At 34.7% G+C, this 19,183-nt stretch overlaps 1 protein-coding gene across 1 annotated transcript in view; it reads right to left on the bottom strand.

The window, feature by feature from the left end:
* Positions 1-19,183, bottom strand: part of SEC63 (SEC63 homolog (S. cerevisiae)) — a 70,905-nt gene that overhangs the window by 18,144 nt on the left and 33,578 nt on the right. The window contains exons 6-17 of the mRNA XM_010856697.1: positions 17,333-17,394; positions 16,430-16,488; positions 14,771-14,821; positions 13,588-13,696; positions 11,311-11,405; positions 11,080-11,212; positions 9,358-9,450; positions 8,458-8,612; positions 6,443-6,590; positions 5,105-5,187; positions 2,175-2,234; positions 1,800-1,973 (exon numbers count right to left, since the gene is read on the bottom strand). Of these exons, the coding sequence (XP_010854999.1) occupies positions 1,800-1,973; positions 2,175-2,234; positions 5,105-5,187; positions 6,443-6,590; positions 8,458-8,612; positions 9,358-9,450; positions 11,080-11,212; positions 11,311-11,405; positions 13,588-13,696; positions 14,771-14,821; positions 16,430-16,488; positions 17,333-17,394 (1,222 nt within the window). The remainder of the gene's footprint in view (positions 1-1,799; positions 1,974-2,174; positions 2,235-5,104; positions 5,188-6,442; positions 6,591-8,457; positions 8,613-9,357; positions 9,451-11,079; positions 11,213-11,310; positions 11,406-13,587; positions 13,697-14,770; positions 14,822-16,429; positions 16,489-17,332; positions 17,395-19,183) is intronic.

The following is a 19,183-nucleotide window of genomic DNA, read 5'->3' as shown; positions in this document are numbered from 1 at the left end:
TATTATTTGTAGACTTTTGGATTGCAGCCAAAAAATCTTTTTTTCATATCTGAAAATTGTTACAATTATTGTCAATTCATCAAGAACCCTTGATACAGGGTAAATATTTAGAAGGCAACTGTATTTCTATACACCAGCAATAAACACTGAAGAATAAACTTTTTTTTAATGCTGTTTGCAACAGAACTAGAAAGCATCAAATACACAGGAGTAAATCTAATGAAAGGTGTGTCATTCTCTGCCAAGAGAAATCACAAAACACTGCTGAGAAAAAGGGAGATAATAAAGATAAAGCATAATTATGAATAAAAACAGCCAATACTGTTAATCTGTGAATTCTCCCCATATTGCACCAAAGATTAAACACAATACCAGTCTAAGTGCCAGCAGCTTTTTTGGGGGTGGAAATTGTCAAAATTATTCTAAAATTTTTAGCTGAAAATGCAAGTGACCTAAAGTAGTCAAGACAATTTTGAAGAAGTAAAATAAGAGTTTGAGGACTTACATTATTCCATTTTAAGACTTCAAGCCACAATATTTAAGACAGTGTGGCACTGGCACAAAAAGAGACAAATAATCAATGGAAGGAGAGCCCATAAAGAGATTTCCACATATACAGTTAAAGTAACTCATTTTACAACAAATTATGACTGCAATTCAGAGAGCTTTCCAATAAATGGTGCTAAAATAAATGGCCCATAATCCCAATCTGACACTATTCACAAAAATTAAAGATGCATCATAGAGCTAAATATAACAAGTAAATTACTGTAGTAATACTTATAGAAGTAAACAAAGTATCTACCTCTCCTTGTGTCCTTGGGATAGGCAGATATCTTAAACAGGACACAAAAGCCCTTAACCATAAACACTGATGAAACACTTATTAAAGAATCATCTAAAACTCCATTTAGAGTTAAAAGAAACACTTATCCACAATACATAAAAGAATCCTAAGAGCTGTCTGAAGACAAATAATCCAAAAATAAATGAGGATATCCAAATGGCCAGTAGGCATGTGAAAAGCTGTTCAATACTATTAGTCATAAGGTAAATACAAAAACGACCACACACAGAAATACCAACTACAGATCCATTACAGTGGCTAAAATAAAAGACTGGTAAAACCAAGTACTGGTGAGAATGTAGAACAATTGGACTCATATTTTGCTGGTAGGAACATAATAAGGTACAACTTTAGAAAATGGGCTCTTTCAGCAAGTTAGACATACACCTATTTTATGACCCAGCAATTTTACTAAGAGGCACATATCAAGGAAAAATGGATATCCACAAAATGACATGTATCAAATCATAACACCTTTATTCGTAATAGGCAAAAACTAGAAAAACCTGTATGTCTACCAATCACAGGACAAATTGTAGTATATTCATATAATGGAATCTCTCAGTCTCTCTCTCTCTCTCTCTCTCACATACACACACACACACACACACTTGCTGCTACACATAATACAGAAGAATGTCAAAGACAATGTTGAATGAAAGCTGCCAAATGACTCTATTTACATGCATTTTAAGAATAGGCAAAACTAATTTATGGTAATAACAGCATAGTGGGGAAGGGAGTGGGGGGGACGGAGGGGTCACTGACTGAGAAGGGTACCAGGGAGCCTTCTAGGGTGCTGGTGGGTTTTATATCTTTATCTGGGTATCATGGGTACATACATTTATAAAACTTCAGGAGCTGTACATATAAGATTTAAACATTTTAGTGTACTTCAGATCTCAACAAAGATGATAATAATGATAGTCTTTACGTAAGATAGTAAACTTACACTCCCAACGACTCCGTTAGCCTGTTTTTGTTTCTGTTGCTTTGGTTGAGATAAGGGCACAGGTGTAGGCTTTTTTTTTAAAGGTTTCTTTTTTTTTGATTTAGCAGTTTTCTTGGGTCCTTTACTCTTCTGTTGCCATCCTCCTTTTGTCTTGTTCTTGTTAGTATCACCCTGCTATAAATCACAACACACATACACACTCAGACATTGTAGCAATAGTTTCATTTGGCAGTCATAGTAAATTTTAGATGGAAATGGCTTAACTAATAAAATGTTTTAGTAAAGTGAATTATTCTCCACAGCAAGATAAACCAATCAGAGGACTAAACAAAAGAGTTCTTTTACCAGAAAAGATAGGTAAACTCAAGTTTTTACCCCATCGTCTGCTGGCTGTTCCTCTGCAGCACAGATGGACTGCTCCTTTTCAAATACTTCCTAGAATAGAGGGAGCAAGAAAAATAAAACCTTTGTTCCACTTATATTTAACTTTCATATAAAACAATCTTTCAATATATATTATCAGTAAGTTTATTTATTTTTGGCTGTGCTGGGTTTCGTTGCTGTGCAGGCTTTCCTCTGGTTGCGGAGAATAGAGGTTACTCTCCAGCTGCAGTGTGCAGGCTTCTTACTGCAGTGGCTTCTCGTTGCAGAGCACAGGCTTTAGGGCGTACAGGCTTCAGCAGTTGCGCCACGTGGGCTCAGCAGTCGTGGCTACCAGGCTCTAGAACATAGGCTCAATAGTTGTGGAACACAGAACTAGGTGCTTCACAGAATGTAGGATCTTCCTGGATCTGGCATCGAACCCATCTCCTACACTGGCAGGTGGGTTCTTTACCACTGAGCCATCAGGGAAGCCTTATCAGTAAGTTTATTAACTGCTGACAAACACAGGAGGTGGGGACAAACACATGGCTAGACAGAGGGCTTTTAGCAATTACTAAATGATGTATGTGTGCAAATTTGGCCATCACTAAAGGACACCTTAGAAGTTACCTTCTGAAGTATCTCACATCTGTCTTGAATGTATTTTGAAAAGTACATTCTATTTAAATTTATAAATGCAATGCCTTAAAATATGTAAAATTACTATAAAGTCAGTCATTTCATAATTTAAATTTTTACTTTTATTCTAACAGTAATCAGACATCACTATTTTAAAGTTATGAAAATCTGAATACATATTACTCTAACATCAAAACTTTATGAGACCAATATTAGTTTATTTATGATTGTATGCAATATTGCTATTATAACTGATATAACTTAGATATAACTAAGTGGAACACCAAGAAAATCTACATATCTGAGACATACCCACCTACCCAATAATCCATTCTGAATCAGTACAGACACTATAAATTTAGAATTTGAAATCCAGTAAGAATTCAATGCGACTCTATATAGAACATGATAAGTGAGTTGTTCCATAAACTCCCCAGAATTATTAAAGCTAACAAGTGAAAAATGATGATAACTATTGGGCTCTAAACTGTTGGCCTAATGCAGGGGCCAGCAAACTATGGCCCATTTTTTGCCTTTTTTTTTTTTTTTTAATTTTATTTTATTTTTAAACTTTACAATATTGTATTAGTTTTGCCAAATATCGAAATGAATCCGCCACAGGTACCCGCGTAAACAAACTTTTATTAGAATACAAGCATGCCCATTTGTGAGTTCAGCCATTGCTACAGAGACTGTATGGCCTGTAAAAATAAAAAATATTAATATTTACTGACTGAACCTTTAGAGAAAAAGTTTGTAATCACCTAGCCTAATTCTATCATCTCTGCTTCATTTCTTCATTTGTTAGCTGAATTCTAATAATTATATTGAAATACAATTGATACTAGAAGATAAATACTTGATTCTTCCCCTTTCTCCAGGCCACGTCTGCTTTTTCTTTACCAATTACCTGAGAAATGTCAACAGCCCAAGGACAACTTTGTGCTCATTTCTCGGGCTGGGAATTCCAAAGCACGTAGGCAGTGTCGAAACCTAACCCTGGCCACCAGCTTAGAGCAGCCTCATCTCCCAGGAGGCACCTCTCATCCAGAGTCCATGATATATACAAATGCTTCCTTTACCACCTGCTACCATAAAATCAGTATCTTTGTTTTGATATGTCCTACTGTGAATCATAGAATGGCTATCCACTCCAGTATTCTTACCTGGAGAATTTCATGGACAGAGGAGGCTGGCAGGCTATATAGTCCATGGGGTTCCAAAGAGTCCAACACAACTGAGCAACTAACACAACAACAACTAAAAATATGCTTTTTCTACCACAGGTTTTAGACATGGGTTTTAAATGCAGCATATTTCCTGCAGATGCCCATAGACCTCAGAGTAGAATAGGCTAAAATCTACCACTGGTTCAATAAAACTGAGCTGAAATACTATATAGTTTAGTAAAAAGTAGTTACAACTATACTTGCAACTTGGGAGGTGTGCTTAGCTTGGCAGGTAATATAAATATGTAACAGAAACTGAGAAAAACAAGATGCAGGAAACATACATATGACTAGATTTAATGAAAAGGAATGAGAAAAGTACCAGCATACATATATATGCATGTACATATATGCACTGAAAGGTCCAGACAGTAAACATGAGCATGGAGAAAGATACAAAAGGATTTACACAAGACTGAGTTCTGGTCATCTGGGTCTGGTAAGGTGGCTTTCTAAGGAAGCAGGGGTGAAATAAGGGATCCATGTTATCAATATCATTTTAATTCTGTGGGTATTCAGGCATCAGGCTATCTAAAGGGATGAGCTTCAAAAATGATGATCTCAGAGTGGTAGAATTTTAGGTCATTTTAATTTCTTCTCATACTTTTCTGCATTGCCTAAATTTGTTTCCTGGACAGCATAAATTTTTTACATAATTAGGAAAAGAGCTATTTTACTGTACTTTTTAAAATAAAAAATAAAAGGGAGTAAATTCTCTCAAGAACTGATTAAAAAGGAGTAGGTAATGTAAGTTCTCAACAATAATCAATAATCAATCTCTGTATAACATTTTATAGTTTAAGAAAGATACCCAGATTACATTATAATGCTTTATAGGGAATTAACAAATCATCATTTGAAGAATTCATCTATCTTCCAACTTTGTGTGTGTGAAAACAAATGAGAAAATCTAAAATTAAAATTTCAAAATGGCTAACAATCTGCAAAATTAGATTTGCAAAACTATATAATTTTGATTTTGAAAATGTATAACTTAAAGTGAGAAAATAAACATAAATATCTTAAACTCTCAGATACATAAACTTTCAAAGCATAAAAATACAGACTACTTACTGCCATTGTTTGCCTTGTCAGTTTAACCAGAACTGTAACTAAGGATCCTACTGTGATGTTGTTGCTATCTTCATCATCCAATACTGTAAGACATTAAAAAAAATAAATGAAAATCAAGCTCTACGTCAAGGCAAACAGCAAAACTTTATTTATCCAAATCAATCTGAGACTTTAGTGTTTCAAACATATAAAATTTTAAGGCTACTAAATGAAAAATAATTTACTATCTACTCTATATAAATTTCTCCAGAAGATGTCTTCAACAATGTACTCATTTAATCCTTAAATTAGCTCTATGAAGCATTATTATTATTTCTTTAAAGAGACTGAGGTTAAGGAATAAAGTAAAATGCCCAAGGCCACAAAATGGCTATGCTGGCACTGCCAAGTTTCAAGTCCAGATGTCTTAAAATATAGTATATTGAGGATTACCATAGCTTTCTCTCAGTGATAATAAAAGAGGGTTCTGTCACTCTATTAAATTGTATAAACTTTATACTCACAAGATTTTACCTGTATAATCAAATACCTCCAAACTAGTATTCTAAGCAATGTTAAAAATACTTATTTTTTAAGGCAAGAACTTCAAAATAGTTTATATGAAAAAAGCACCTTAAAGATGTTTTCTGCAATGTTTTTTTGTTTATTTTTTTAAAACACATTTGCTATACACATCCCCAAAAGTCTTAATAATAAAATGAACTTAACTACAAGCCCTTTAAAAACAGGAACGATTCCTAACACATCCTTGTATTCTTGGTCCCACAAGAATATTCTAACAACAGCAACTTAGTAAATGCCAAAGCTCAGAATAATGTCACAATGAAGGAATGGAGCAGAATAATCTCTAATTCTGTCACCATTCTAAAATATTATATTCAGTTGTAAAATGGGAATCATAGGACAATTATGTAAGTAAAAAATAATCTCTCTTTTTCCACTCCAAGCAGACATAAAAATGAAAATAAGTCAAGAAAAACACATGAAATGTGGCACAGAGCGTGGTGATTTTCAAAGCTTAATATGTATAAATAAGTTAGGTTTTTAAAAAAATTAATTTTAGAACTAAGCAGCCATTTTATACTAACAATAGACACATTTCAAATATCTTCCATTACATTTGGAAATCTCTTCCATTATTTGAAAAGTTAAGAGTTGAACTATAGAACAAAAGTGTTCTCAAACCAAAACTACATCTTTCATCACAGCAAATCTGACAGGTAAACTACAATTCTACAGTCTAATTAAAAGCTATGAAGTGAAGTGTTTGAGAACCTTGAGCCAAATAAACAAGAGCCGGTCCATCAAAAGGGAAACAACAGGAAACCTCTCACTTACCCTGTGACTTTATGTCCATAGTCACATATGGGAAACTTCCAAGGACAGCCATAACCTCTTCATATTTTTCATCTTCAAGGAAATGCAACAGATTGTGACGATCTGATTCTTTTAAACTCACCAAATCCTGGATAGTTTTAATTTTGAACTAAATTTAAAAGGAGACAGAAAATAAATCTTAAAGCCATGAAACTCTTCATAAAAAGAAAATTACTAGTATGTTTACTAAAAATCCAAAAGCTTTTAGAAAAATGTTAAAATTATATACATTTCAAAGTAGAAAATACAACTTAAGTGGCATTTCACAGCCTTTTTCTCCAAGGAAATTTAAATCTAAGAATTTTTTATTACAAAGTTAATACACAGTTATTTTTTAAATTAGAAAAAACTAAAGTTGGAGGAAAAAAATAGTAACATTCATATAGACTCTTGACCCAAACAGGAACTACTGTCATTTAATTTGTTCAGTTTGCAGACCTCTATTTTTAATTTTAATGATAAAAACCTTTAAGAATATGAATTTATTTCCAAGTATATAGCTACATGTGTACTCTTTAGGTTTTACTATGCAATATTCTTTTATTTTTTAGAAATTAAAAGACACTTCCTCCTTGGAAGAAAAGCTATGACCAACCTAGACAGCATATTAAAAAGCAGAGACATTACTTTGCCAACAAAGTCCATCTAGTCAAAGCTGTGGTTTTTCCAATAGTCATGTATGGATATGAAAGTTGGACCATAAAGAAAGCTGAGTGCCAAAGAACTGATGCTTTTGAACTGTGGTGCTGGAAAAGACTCTTGATAGAGTCCCTTGAACTGCAAGGAGATCAAACCAGTCAATCCTAAAGGAAATCAGTCCTGACTATTTATTGGAAGGACTGATGCTGAAGCTGAAGCTCCAATAACTGGCCACCTGATGCAAAGAACTGACTCACTGGAAAAGACCCTGATGCTGGGAAAGACTGAAGGCAAGAGAAGGTGACGACAGAGGATGAGATGGTTGGATGGCATCACCAACCTGATGGACATGAGTTTGAGCAAGCTTCAGGAGTTGGTGATGGACAGGGAAGCCTGGCGTGCTGCAGTCCACGGGGTCGCAAAGAGTCGGACAGGACAGAGTGACTGAACTGAACTGATGCAATATTCTCATTCTTGTTATTTTCTAAATATAACTGTTACTGCAGTAGTACCAATCCTGGCTAAATGAATACCAAGGAGAAGGTTTTTTAATTTCTGAGTACTTGGTGCCAGTTATTAATTTTTACTTTCACAGATAGGGATTAGATCATAAGGCATGTGAAATGCCTGCTTTTGAATGCTGAAGTTTTCAATTATGACTTTAAATGTGATCAAATTTAAAAGAGCAACACACTTACTTGAGAGAAGAGTGCTCTGTTAAAAATTTCTAATATACATTTATTAGTTCTACCTTACTACTATCAAGTCCAATGTCTATCTTCTGTCCTCTAATATATACAAAGTGGTTTAAAATTATAATTTCATTCCATTTTTTCCTATATTTCCTCAGATTTTTCATTTATATACATATTTTGCTGTGCCTTAAGATTCATTCTCATAATCTATATACAGACTATAATTTCTAAATAAGAATTATCTTTATATGACCTACTTATATATTGAATGCTTAATTTTTTTGTTCATACTCAACAAACTGCTGCTCAAGCTTTAAACCATTAATGAAATAAATGAAAAGTATACAGTGCATTTTTACACAGTACATTTACTTTTGGCAACATAAAGAACAAAGTGTTAACTGCTAAAATTTTGACCCCCCTCAAAGTAGTAAGATCATTTCAGTAGTATTAATAAAATGTTATCAAACAGCTATCTATTCAAGAAAGTGTTAACAGAATCACTTGAGGCATAGTTTTAGAATGCCTGAAACATTGTAAATCTAAGATGTTTATATAACCACTTCTAGAAAAATTTTCATTCATGTTACCTTTAAGTGACATGACAAACGGCTTAAAACTAATATTAAAGTGCCAAATTACCTTTTTATGATTAGAAACTCTTCTAAGATTGTCTTCTTCAATGTGAGGGAGCTGCAAAAGGGGAGACTTAAACTGCTGAAGGCCTTGCACAGCCATCTGGGAAAGCTTCATGCAGTTTTCAAGGGATGCCAAAGTTGGAGCACGAAACTCCCTTTCTTAGAAAGAACAGAAGGAAAAGCAAAAACAGGGCTGGACTATTTATATGTTCAGAGTACACAATTCATAACAAACACAAATCCACGTGAACATCCTTAACACCTCAAATTTTATGATCACAGTGTTGACTTTCCTTTAAAAGTTACTGGTAAGACACAGAAAATATACAAACTTGATCAAATGTACATTAACCAGCAACAACCATTGATTTTAATAGAAACATTCTTTGTACCACTTCCAAACCAGTAAATCATAAGACGTTTTTGGTATTAAGAACATATTGATGTCATGCCACAAAATTACATCATCCATAACAACAAAACACAACCACTCCCTTCTTTTATAAGGGTCTCTTTCCATTATAGACCATAAACTCCCTTGTTCTTTTTCCCTTGATGCAAAAAACACATGTCAGATGAATCATCACAGCACATAAAAGAATTATTTCAAACTCATTGTTAACCTAATTCTAAAAATATTCAGAGGAAGAAAAGGATATTTTAAACTTTTGTAAACAAGAAAAAAATAAACAATAAAACAATGAAAAAACTGAATTAAAAACCATAAGTTGTGGTATCTTACATGATAGAAAATACAGGAAAAATAAGAAAAACCATAAGCAAAACTGGGAAAGCCAATTCAACTTAAAGACAGAAATATATTAGGTTCCCATAAATCTTAAAAGTATAATCTGTACTATATGCTTGCGAGAAAAAGTACAACATAATTATGCTTCCTCCTCACCTTCACGGCTCCTGGCCATTATTATTAGCTGGCAGATTACATTAACCATTTCTTGAAGTAGGGCAGGGCATTTTTTCAGCATAAATTGCTGATCTGCAAAACAATAAAACACCTGAAACAAATCATTCTTCTTTTATACAAAAACATTTTTATTACCTGTAGTCCAAGACTAAAGCTAAATTTAAGTTGTCGAACAAATTTTTCATATGACCTCAGAATTTTATAGGCTGAACACAACTGTTTCTCCTCGGCAGCACCACATCAAAAAATCAGTCAGAAAACCCTAGCTCAGATTAAATGTTTTAAAGGCAAACTTTTAATATCATGGTTTTTGGCTTTATAAATTACTCCCTACCTTTTTTTCTGGTAACAGTCTTAAACTTAATCATAACCTCACTAACTGAAGAACTTCAAAAATTTTCTTCTTGTGCATCTAAGTTTCTATAATTATGGATAAGTCCAAAGACTAAGACTGAGAATAGATGTCAACTAAATGGAGAGAGAGGATAGGAGAAGGGGAGAGAGATTCTTTCACTTATACTGCAATAATAGTTAACCACTGAGATCATTCAGTGGGGTTGATAAAACTAAAATAAATTTGTTTCCTGTTCCTTATATAATTGGTTAAAATGGAGATGGCTTCATATCTGTACAGAACATTAGCAACAGAATTACTACTTTGCAACTTCAATAAACAACGCCTTAATAGTGTTCCTTAATTCCATCATACGTAGCCTATGGTACTATCATTAATCACTGAGCATCAACTGACCTTGTTTTCAAAGGCATTTCACTGCATTATTGGCTTAAAGCAGGGGGAGGGTGGGTTGGTTCATTCAGAAAGAAAATTTATTCTCTAAGGATAATAACTTTCTTTTAAAACTTTCAATGGAAATAATACAAGTGAAAAGAGGTGACATTCAAATTCACAATATTCCTGGAGACACCACAGTCCTAATCTAATGCTTTATTTTTTTTAAGTAGAACAGATGGCTTCAAGTACTGATAAAGTTTTAAGTAAAGATTAAACAGACATTTTATTGGTAACTACTACGGGAGTATGGGGAGAAGGCAATGGCAATCCACTCCAGTACTCTTGCCTGGAAAATCCCATGGATGGAGGAGTCTGGTGGGCTGTAGTCCATGGGGTCGCTAAGAGTCGGACACGACTGAGCGACTTCACCTTCCCTTTTCATTTTCACGTATTGGAGAAGGAAATGGCAAGCCACTCCAGTGTTCCTGCCTGGAGAATCCCAGGGATGGGGGAGCCTGGTGGGCTGCCGTCTATGGGGTCGCACAGTCGGAAACAACTGAAGCAGCAGCAGCTGGAGTATGGTGGTGGTACTAGTGGTGATAACTGAGATATCTGTTGTGAAATCCATGTTTTCTCCCCGCAAAAAGCTTCAAATTCTTTTTTTTTTTTTTTTAAGTCATCAGGAATGATTGAATAATCTGCAATTAACTAGACATTTTTCATAGAGTATTCTCTTACCCTGAAATACAACATTTTAACATTTGCCAAATCATTTGACTTTACTAAGACCTTCAAAGTATTTGTGAAAGTAATTATGTATGTAGCATATAGATTTGTTTTTAAAAGGTCCTTGAGTAATTATCTGATTGAGCAAAAAAGAACAGTGACAAAAACACTGCACCATGAGGCCTAATTACATCTATTGCTTTTGTACCACTAAAACCCTACAGACAGTAGAATCAAAATACCTTCTTCAAGAGTCTCAGGAATTTTCATTCTAGCAAGATGAGACAGTAAAAGAACTCTGGCCTTCAGGCTATAAGGACAGGTAAGTGGAGGCTCATTCTTCTTTAAATTAATGCTGCCAATTTCTCTGATGAGCTAGGGAAAAAAAATAATTATTTAAAAAATGTATACTTAATAAAGCATAAACTTTAATATTTAAATGTTTATCAAAGAATTTGGGAGACAGGCCTAACCTGAGGTATTAAAATATTATCTGTTGGTCTGCTTGTGGCATCTTTATTATACTGAGGATCAAATTCAGAGGCTCCAGCCAAAACCATGATGAGACCTAAAAAAACAAAAGAAATATGAAGAAAAATAAATTTACTGACCCGTAATCATCCTCCCCAAACGATACCAGATTAATCCTAGAGGGAGGCAGTTTTCTAATCACACACAATGCTAAAATCAATATTAACAGGTATAAATTTCTCTCACAACAAAAGAAACATCTCATTTTTAAAAAGTGTTTGTAATATTACCTATCACAAGTAAAGAGAAATACACGTCAAATTAAGGACCCAGAAGCAACTAGGTGCATTAAAATCACCACAAATAGCACTGGTTTCTAGAGGTTATCATGTGTTCCACATAAAATTTCTTTTTTAAAAAGAATCAATTTTTATCGGAGGATAGCTGCTTTACAGTGTTGTGTTAGTTTCTACTGTTTAGCAAAGTGAATTAGCTATACGTACACATATATTCCCTCTTTTCTGGATTTCCTTCCCATTTAGGTCACCACAGAACACTGAGTAGGGTTCCCTGAGCTACACAGCAGCAGCAAGGATTCTATGTGACATTACTAACTGCTTTAAGAGAAAAGGGGGTTCAAAAGGGTTTCAGGTTTCTTCACTTCATGACTCCTCAATGCCATGAGTAATCTAAAATATACTGTAATTTACAAAAATTTTTATTACAGAATCATGGAGAGCTTTGTGGGAACAGTGTTCCTTGAAATACACGAGTTGAGGTCACATATATTAGTGTTACTTTTCTTAGTCTATACAAGCTCTTTAATGACTGGCACTAGAGTTATCAATCTTCACCTTATGGCAGGAAATGCAAGCAGTGTTCTCACAAAAATCAGGACAGTATAGGAGTTAAGTGCATAAACCCTGAAGCTTTCAAGTCCTAGCTGAATGACCTAAGACAATATTCTTCACTTCTCTATGGGCCTCAATTTCTTCATATGTGCCTCATACACATAAACACAGTAATGTGTGTGAGCTATTACTATTACTACCCTCAAATGTTTGAATGAAATCAACGGTTCCTAAGACAGCTATATAAATGGTGCCAGTCCTAAAACCAATGATAACTAACCAAACAAAATTAAATAAAGCTAAACAAAGCTTTTCTGACAGAATTGTGTAAGGCTAAGTACCACCCTCAGAAATGAAACAGAAATCAAGATCACTGATCCAAAAAACGTATTAAAACTGGTTACAAACAGGAAATATTTTCATAAAGGAGAATGTTTATACATTAATATTTCAACCCAGCACAAAGAAGAGTGTACATGTGCACAAGGGAGAGTAACATTCACTCATTCCTCAGAAATAAAAGACCTGCTTGTTCTTCAGAAATACAAAATCAACTCACACAGTCATATAATCCTGGGATTATATGATAAATCTCTTTCTCATTACCAAGAGCTAATCAAATGGGCAAACACAAAATATGACAAAGTCCACTCAGGTTTTGAAACAAAAATGCATCCACCCATGAAGCACAATTTTAAACTTAGGTCCTTTTTTTTTTTTTAATGTATAAGATTTCAACAGAGCAGTGATTCTGAAAGGTAATATAAAGTATTCCAGGGATAAAATTTACAATGTTAGCTTTATGGGATCAAAGAAAGTATTTAGGATGTTACTTTTTATGTCATAATAAATTCTGAAATAAGCCTCTGGGAATGAAATATTTTGGCAAATTTCTTTAAACACTCCCAGGACCTCTACTTATTTTACGCCATTAGCATGGTATAATGTACTGGCTTGGGAGCCACACTGCTTGAGTTCTATCCCAGCTGTCACTCACTATGTATCCTTGAGCTCAGTTTCTTCATCTATAAAATGTGCTTAAAAACAGCACTTATGTATGGGAGCATACAAAGATTAGATGAGTTAATACATGATAGTGCCTCACAATACTTGGCAACAACAAATACTCAAGAAATGTTAGCTGGAATTACTACAAAATTAGTCCACAAGGAGCTTTACCATAAAATCTCTGAAGGGAAAATGTATACATATACATACAGCTGAGTGAATGAGAATAACAGAGCTACAGATCAAGAAATATGACAAAAGGCATTAGCATCTTCCTCCAGCTTTATGCTCAGCTCAGCTATAATGAACTGAATATCCCTAAAACTATAAAATGGAATTTCTCCAATTGAATACATATACCAATTCCACATAAATGACTCAGAAAATAATTTACTATCACAGTTACTTAAATTTACTTACGTTTCATATCCATATTTCGAGTTTTATAAACAAAGTAGGTATAAATCTGTGTTGTGCGTATTAGAATCTGGTCTCCGCTATAGCGTATTGAGCGATACCACCAAGAGCCCTAAGACACAAAATTAAACAAGGAAAAAACATGAAAACCACAATAAATGTTAACTTTGATGCAGAATGTTTATGGTCAAATTTTCTAAATGTTCATAAACCAATAAAAATATCTGCTCTTTAGAACAAATACCTTTACTATAAATTTCAAATGATTTATCTGGCAAGTATTTACGCTGCATGATGCCTAAATACCAGCCTATCTCATTACATATATATGATTTAAAGATTTAAGTTTCAACTAGAAATTGTTTATAGACAAAACAGGAATGAAACAACCCACTGCTATAAGCAACAAGTTGGTTTCTGACACATGGCATGTCTTCAATAAATGTTTGACAAATAAGTGTAAGAGCAATTTTACAGTTGATATACTACTTTCATTCACATTATTCCATACAATTGGATTCTAACACAACAATCCTATGAAGAAAGCAAGACAGGTTAACTGTAAGCCTCACTCCAGGATCATAGGAACCCTAAGATCAGTAAGAATACCACCAGTCATGAAGGTAATAAACAATAAAATCATAAACATTATGGTATCTCTATATTTGGGGTCGTAAAGAGTCAGACACGACTGGGTATGACTGACTGAACTGATGCAGCCGTTTTTAAAAATGAGCTTGTTCTACATGTTGTATTCCTGTATGAAGCAAAAAAATCACAGGACAATATATATAATAAGACCACATTTTAAAAAACATGTATATACATTTAATGCATAGAAAAAGATCTGAAAAGGAAATCAACAAACTTAGCAGCGATTATCTCCAACAGAGAAATGGAATTGGGGGACGTGGTGACAGAAGACTTTCATTTTAAATTCTAAATATATCTGTATTATCTCATGTGTGTGTAACTTTTGAATCATGAGGAGACACATTTTAACATACTAAAGTGATGTCACCTTTAGAAGACCTTAAAGGATAGTTGAATATGAAATTCTTAAAACTCAAGGATTAATGGATTATGGATTATATTCTAACACAAATTACGATCTTATAAGGAGACCCCAAATCATGCCATCCACTCTCTTCCCTAAAAAATGTTAATAAAAAGAGCTGGAACTTACCACAACAACTGGAAGGATAACCATGAATGCCAAGCCATATACAAGTAAAACCTTGAATTGAAAAGGAGAAAAAGAAGACCATTTATTCCTTCATGAGGTAAATTACAACATCCATGAACACTTATTTTGAGGCTTACATAGAGGCACTATTAAAAGCACATCTTATGTATTTCATTTAATCCTTACTTTCAAACTCTATGAGGAAGGTACCATTATTGTTTTCTTTTTGCAGATAGGGAATCTGCAGCATATACAGTCATCCCTTGGTATCTGAGGGGAACTGGTTTCCAAACCCCCAAGGATACCAAAGTTCAGGGATGCTCAAGTCCTTTATATAAATTGGTGGTAAAAGAGTATCCAGGGATGTGAAACACGCTGATAGGGAGAGCCAACTTCAGTTGACTTTGAGTAATGTAGGGGCTGGGGGACCAACCTCCTTGCAGTGGAAAATCCACATATAACTTTAGAGCTGGCCTTCCATATTGTGGCTCTGCATCCATGGATTCAACCATGGATTGTGGAGTACTGTAGTCCATATTTATTGGGGAAAAAAATCATATATAAGTGGACCTACACAGTTCTGGTGGCTCAGTGGTAAAGAATCAGCCTGCAATGCAGGAGACCTGGGTTTGATCCCTGGGTTGGGAAGATCCCCTGGAGAAGGGAAAGGCTACCCACTCCAGTATTCTGGCCAGGAGAATTCCATGGATGTGTAGTCCATGGGGTCGCAAAGAGTCAGATACGACTGAGCGACTTTCACTTTCACTTTACACAGTTTAAGCCCCTGTTGTTCAAGAGTCATCCACATCTTAGCAAGTAGTTAGTGCCTCAGAAATAAATGATAGAACCTGGTTTCCTTGCCTCAATATCAAACAGAACATATAATGCTGTTTGCAGGTAATTTCCATTGGTAGGATTTTTGTCCTACTACTCAATCCCAAATCTGGTAGCTAACAATCTTTCTCTTCTCTAGTATTCCCTCAACATGCTTATATACAACAACTATATACCCTGGAAGAAAACATGTAAATAAATAGCCATAAAATGACACTAGCCATTTTCAAAACAAATGACAGACTGTAAGGATTGTAATGTTACAAATGACAGACTGGTTTTTATTGCTTTAAAGACAGCCCCTAGATAATTATTTTCAAGAAAGGAGAAGTAGCGAATTCCTAAACAACAGGTTAAGATAATCTCTGACGTTTTAAGAGCTGCAGCCTCTCATCACTGATTGAAGTCTGATCATCCTGCTGCCCCTTAAAGTACCATATAGAATACATACCATTATGTTAGGACACATTAAAATTAATTTAGCTTGGATAAATGCAGAATACAGGGTAATTTAAATTTTGAGTACTACTTAGGGATAAATGTCAACACCATAAGAAATAGTAGTTCCCTAAACCAAGGGTAGGACCCAATCTGAAACTACCTCCAAAACAAATCACAATTTGAAGGTTCTAAAACCACACTAGAGTACAGTCCCCCAAACCTCAATGTAATAATAAGAACCAATTCTTTTCTCCATTACGTAAGAAGTTTCCATAATACACAGTTAAATTAGAAACACTATACTGGAATTTTCTTTGTAATGTTATCTTTATATTACCAAGATATATCTAACACATTATCATGTGTCTTATTAAGTGTACTCACCAATATTGAATTTTTCTGGTCAACGATCCAAGCTGGGAGGGCAATTCCAAAGCTTGTGGCTAAAAAAGGAAGAGTATTTTTGAAGAGTCTGAACTTCCAGCTTCATTTATTTATATCCCGAAATTCTACCTCCCCTGTCACTTCCAAAAAACTTTAAGATTATCTTACTATGTGTGTCTCATACACAAAAGTTGATGTGATATGGTTTATCATCTGAAACTTCAAATTTTCCCAAAAGAAAAAAAAAAAAAAAATCAAAGTACATGAATTCCTTCTTCTCAGAACACTTAAATCCATTTACATGTCCTGAGTTTATGTAAACACTATGAATATATGGGAAAATGTTTAGTCAGTAAAGAAAAAACAGAGTTTTCATCCTGTTTTTATCGACCACTAACTGGAAATGAATGATGCTAAAGCTGAAACTCCAGTACTTTGGCCACCTCATGCGAAGAGTTGACTCACTGGAAAAGACTCTGATGCTGGGAGGGATTGGGGGCAGGAGGAGAAGGGGACACCAGAGGATGAGATGGCTGGATGGCATTACCGACTTGATGGACGTGAGTCTGAGTAAACTCCAGGAGTTGGTGATGGACAGGGAGGCCTGGCGTGCTGCAATTCATGGGGTCGCAGAGTCGGACACGACTGAGCGACTGAACTGAACTGGAAATGATGAATAATGAAACTGACTACTCTTCTCATCAAATCAAAGACCTATCTTTCCAACTAATCTCTAGAAAAATTAAGTAAAGGAAGCTCAATTTACGTATTCATTTAACTCTGTGTGGTTGTAATTTTTCTATTCACAAACTAAGAAAATCAAAACGTTCTTTTAAATCTAACATTTTCATAATATACGCAATACCTTAACCCCAGTATTTTTTTAATCATCATTTACCACACCTTGAGGCCCATCTGGATTTCCAAATTCTTCCCAATTTTTCCGGGATTCTTCATCAGTTAAACTAGCATAAAAAGAACAAAGGTGCAAAATTAGAAAACCACATCTGAAAAATAAGTACTCAACTACACAAACTCCATTAACCAACCAACTCATTTCTTAAAAGAAATAATTTCAGAGAATCAAGAAAAACCCTCTGAAATCTGAAAAAAAATAGGGACAGGTAAGGAAGGAATTCAGCATTAACAAAAAATGCTAATTAATGAACCCGGATACAAATTCTTAGTTGGCCCAAGAGTTCTCAAGTTTAGCCAGTTCAAGACAGAAGATCAAACTTTAAAGGCTATTACATTTTCTAAGGAGGCAGGGGAAATTAGACGTGACTTTTTTCAATCTTATACACTCACTTATTTTCCAAAATTTTTTCAATGGGCATGCTTTTATTTTAATAATGACATATACCTATATTTTAAATATAAACTTAATACATGATTAATAATAATCCCTCCAAAACTTGCACCACATTCTCAAAGAAAAAAATAACACCTATAAAATTCCACTGCTGTGGTAAAGGTCATTTGTACTGTGCTGAGATCACAGTTTTCTCCTAAGCCAACTTCCAGGAAGACTAGGCAAATACTTGCTAAAGCAACAGCTTCCCAACTCAGGCAATATGAGGGACAGTGATTTTTTTAAAAAATATGTAAACATATATGACCTGGGCAATGGTTCAAGGCACGGGGTAAGAGTAGCTTTATTCCAGGTCCTGGCATAGATGTTTTTAAAAATAAAAATAAAAACATTAAAAGAACTCTTTCCTTCAGAAACTTTACAATGTTGTCAAGGAGACAAGGCAGTCAAAAACATACAAAAATGACCAATAACATAATAAGGAAGACATTCTTACAGACCTACTGGCAAAAGATTATGTTTATGTTCAAACCTAATTTTAGCCAAAGATGGAGAAGCCCTATACAGTCAGCAAAAACAGACCGGAAGCTGACTGTCACTCAGATCATGAATTCCTCATTGCAAAATTCAGACTTAAATTGAAGAACGTAGGGAAAACCACCAGACCATTCAGGTATAACCTAAATCAAATCCCTTACAATTATACAGTGGAAGTGACAAAAAGACTCAAGGGATTAGATCTGATAGACAGAGTGCCTGAAGAACTATTGAAAGAGGATCATGACAGTGTCCAGGAGGCAGTGATCAAGACCATCCCCAAGAAAAAGAAATGCAAAAAGGCATTTTTGCATGTAAGGCCTGAAGAGGCCTTACAAATAGCTGAAAAACGAAGAGAAGCTAAAGGCAAAGGAGAAAAAGAAAGATATACCCATTTGAATGCAGAATTCCAAAGAATAGTAAGGAGAGATAAGAAAGCCTTGCTCAGTGATCAATGCAAAGAAATAGAGGAAAACAACAGAATGGGAAAAACTAGAGATCTCTTCAAGAAAATTAAAGATATCAAGGGAACATTTCATGCAAAGACAGGCTCGATAAAGGACAGAAATGGTATGGACCTAACAGAAGCAGAAGATATTAAGAAGAGGTGGCAAGAGTACACAGAACTATACAGAAAAGAGCTTCAGGACCCAGATAACCACGCTGGTGTGATCACTGACCTAGAGTCAGACATCCTGGAATGCAAGGTCAAGTGGGCCTTAGGAAGCATCACTATGAACAAAGCTAGTGGAGGTGATGGAATTCCAGTTGAGCTATTTCAAATCCTGAAAGATGATTCTGTTAAAGTGCTACACTCAATATGCCAGCAAATTTGGAAAACTCAGCAGTGGCCACCAGACTGGAAAAGGTCAGTATTCATTCCAATCCCAAAGAAAGGCAATGCC

Source organism: Bison bison, unplaced genomic scaffold (genome assembly GCF_000754665.1).
Source record: "Bison bison bison isolate TAMUID 2011002044 unplaced genomic scaffold, Bison_UMD1.0 scf7180017864373, whole genome shotgun sequence".
NCBI classification, from domain to species: domain Eukaryota; kingdom Metazoa; phylum Chordata; class Mammalia; order Artiodactyla; family Bovidae; genus Bison; species Bison bison.
This window is presented reverse-complemented; position numbering and strand designations above follow the sequence as displayed.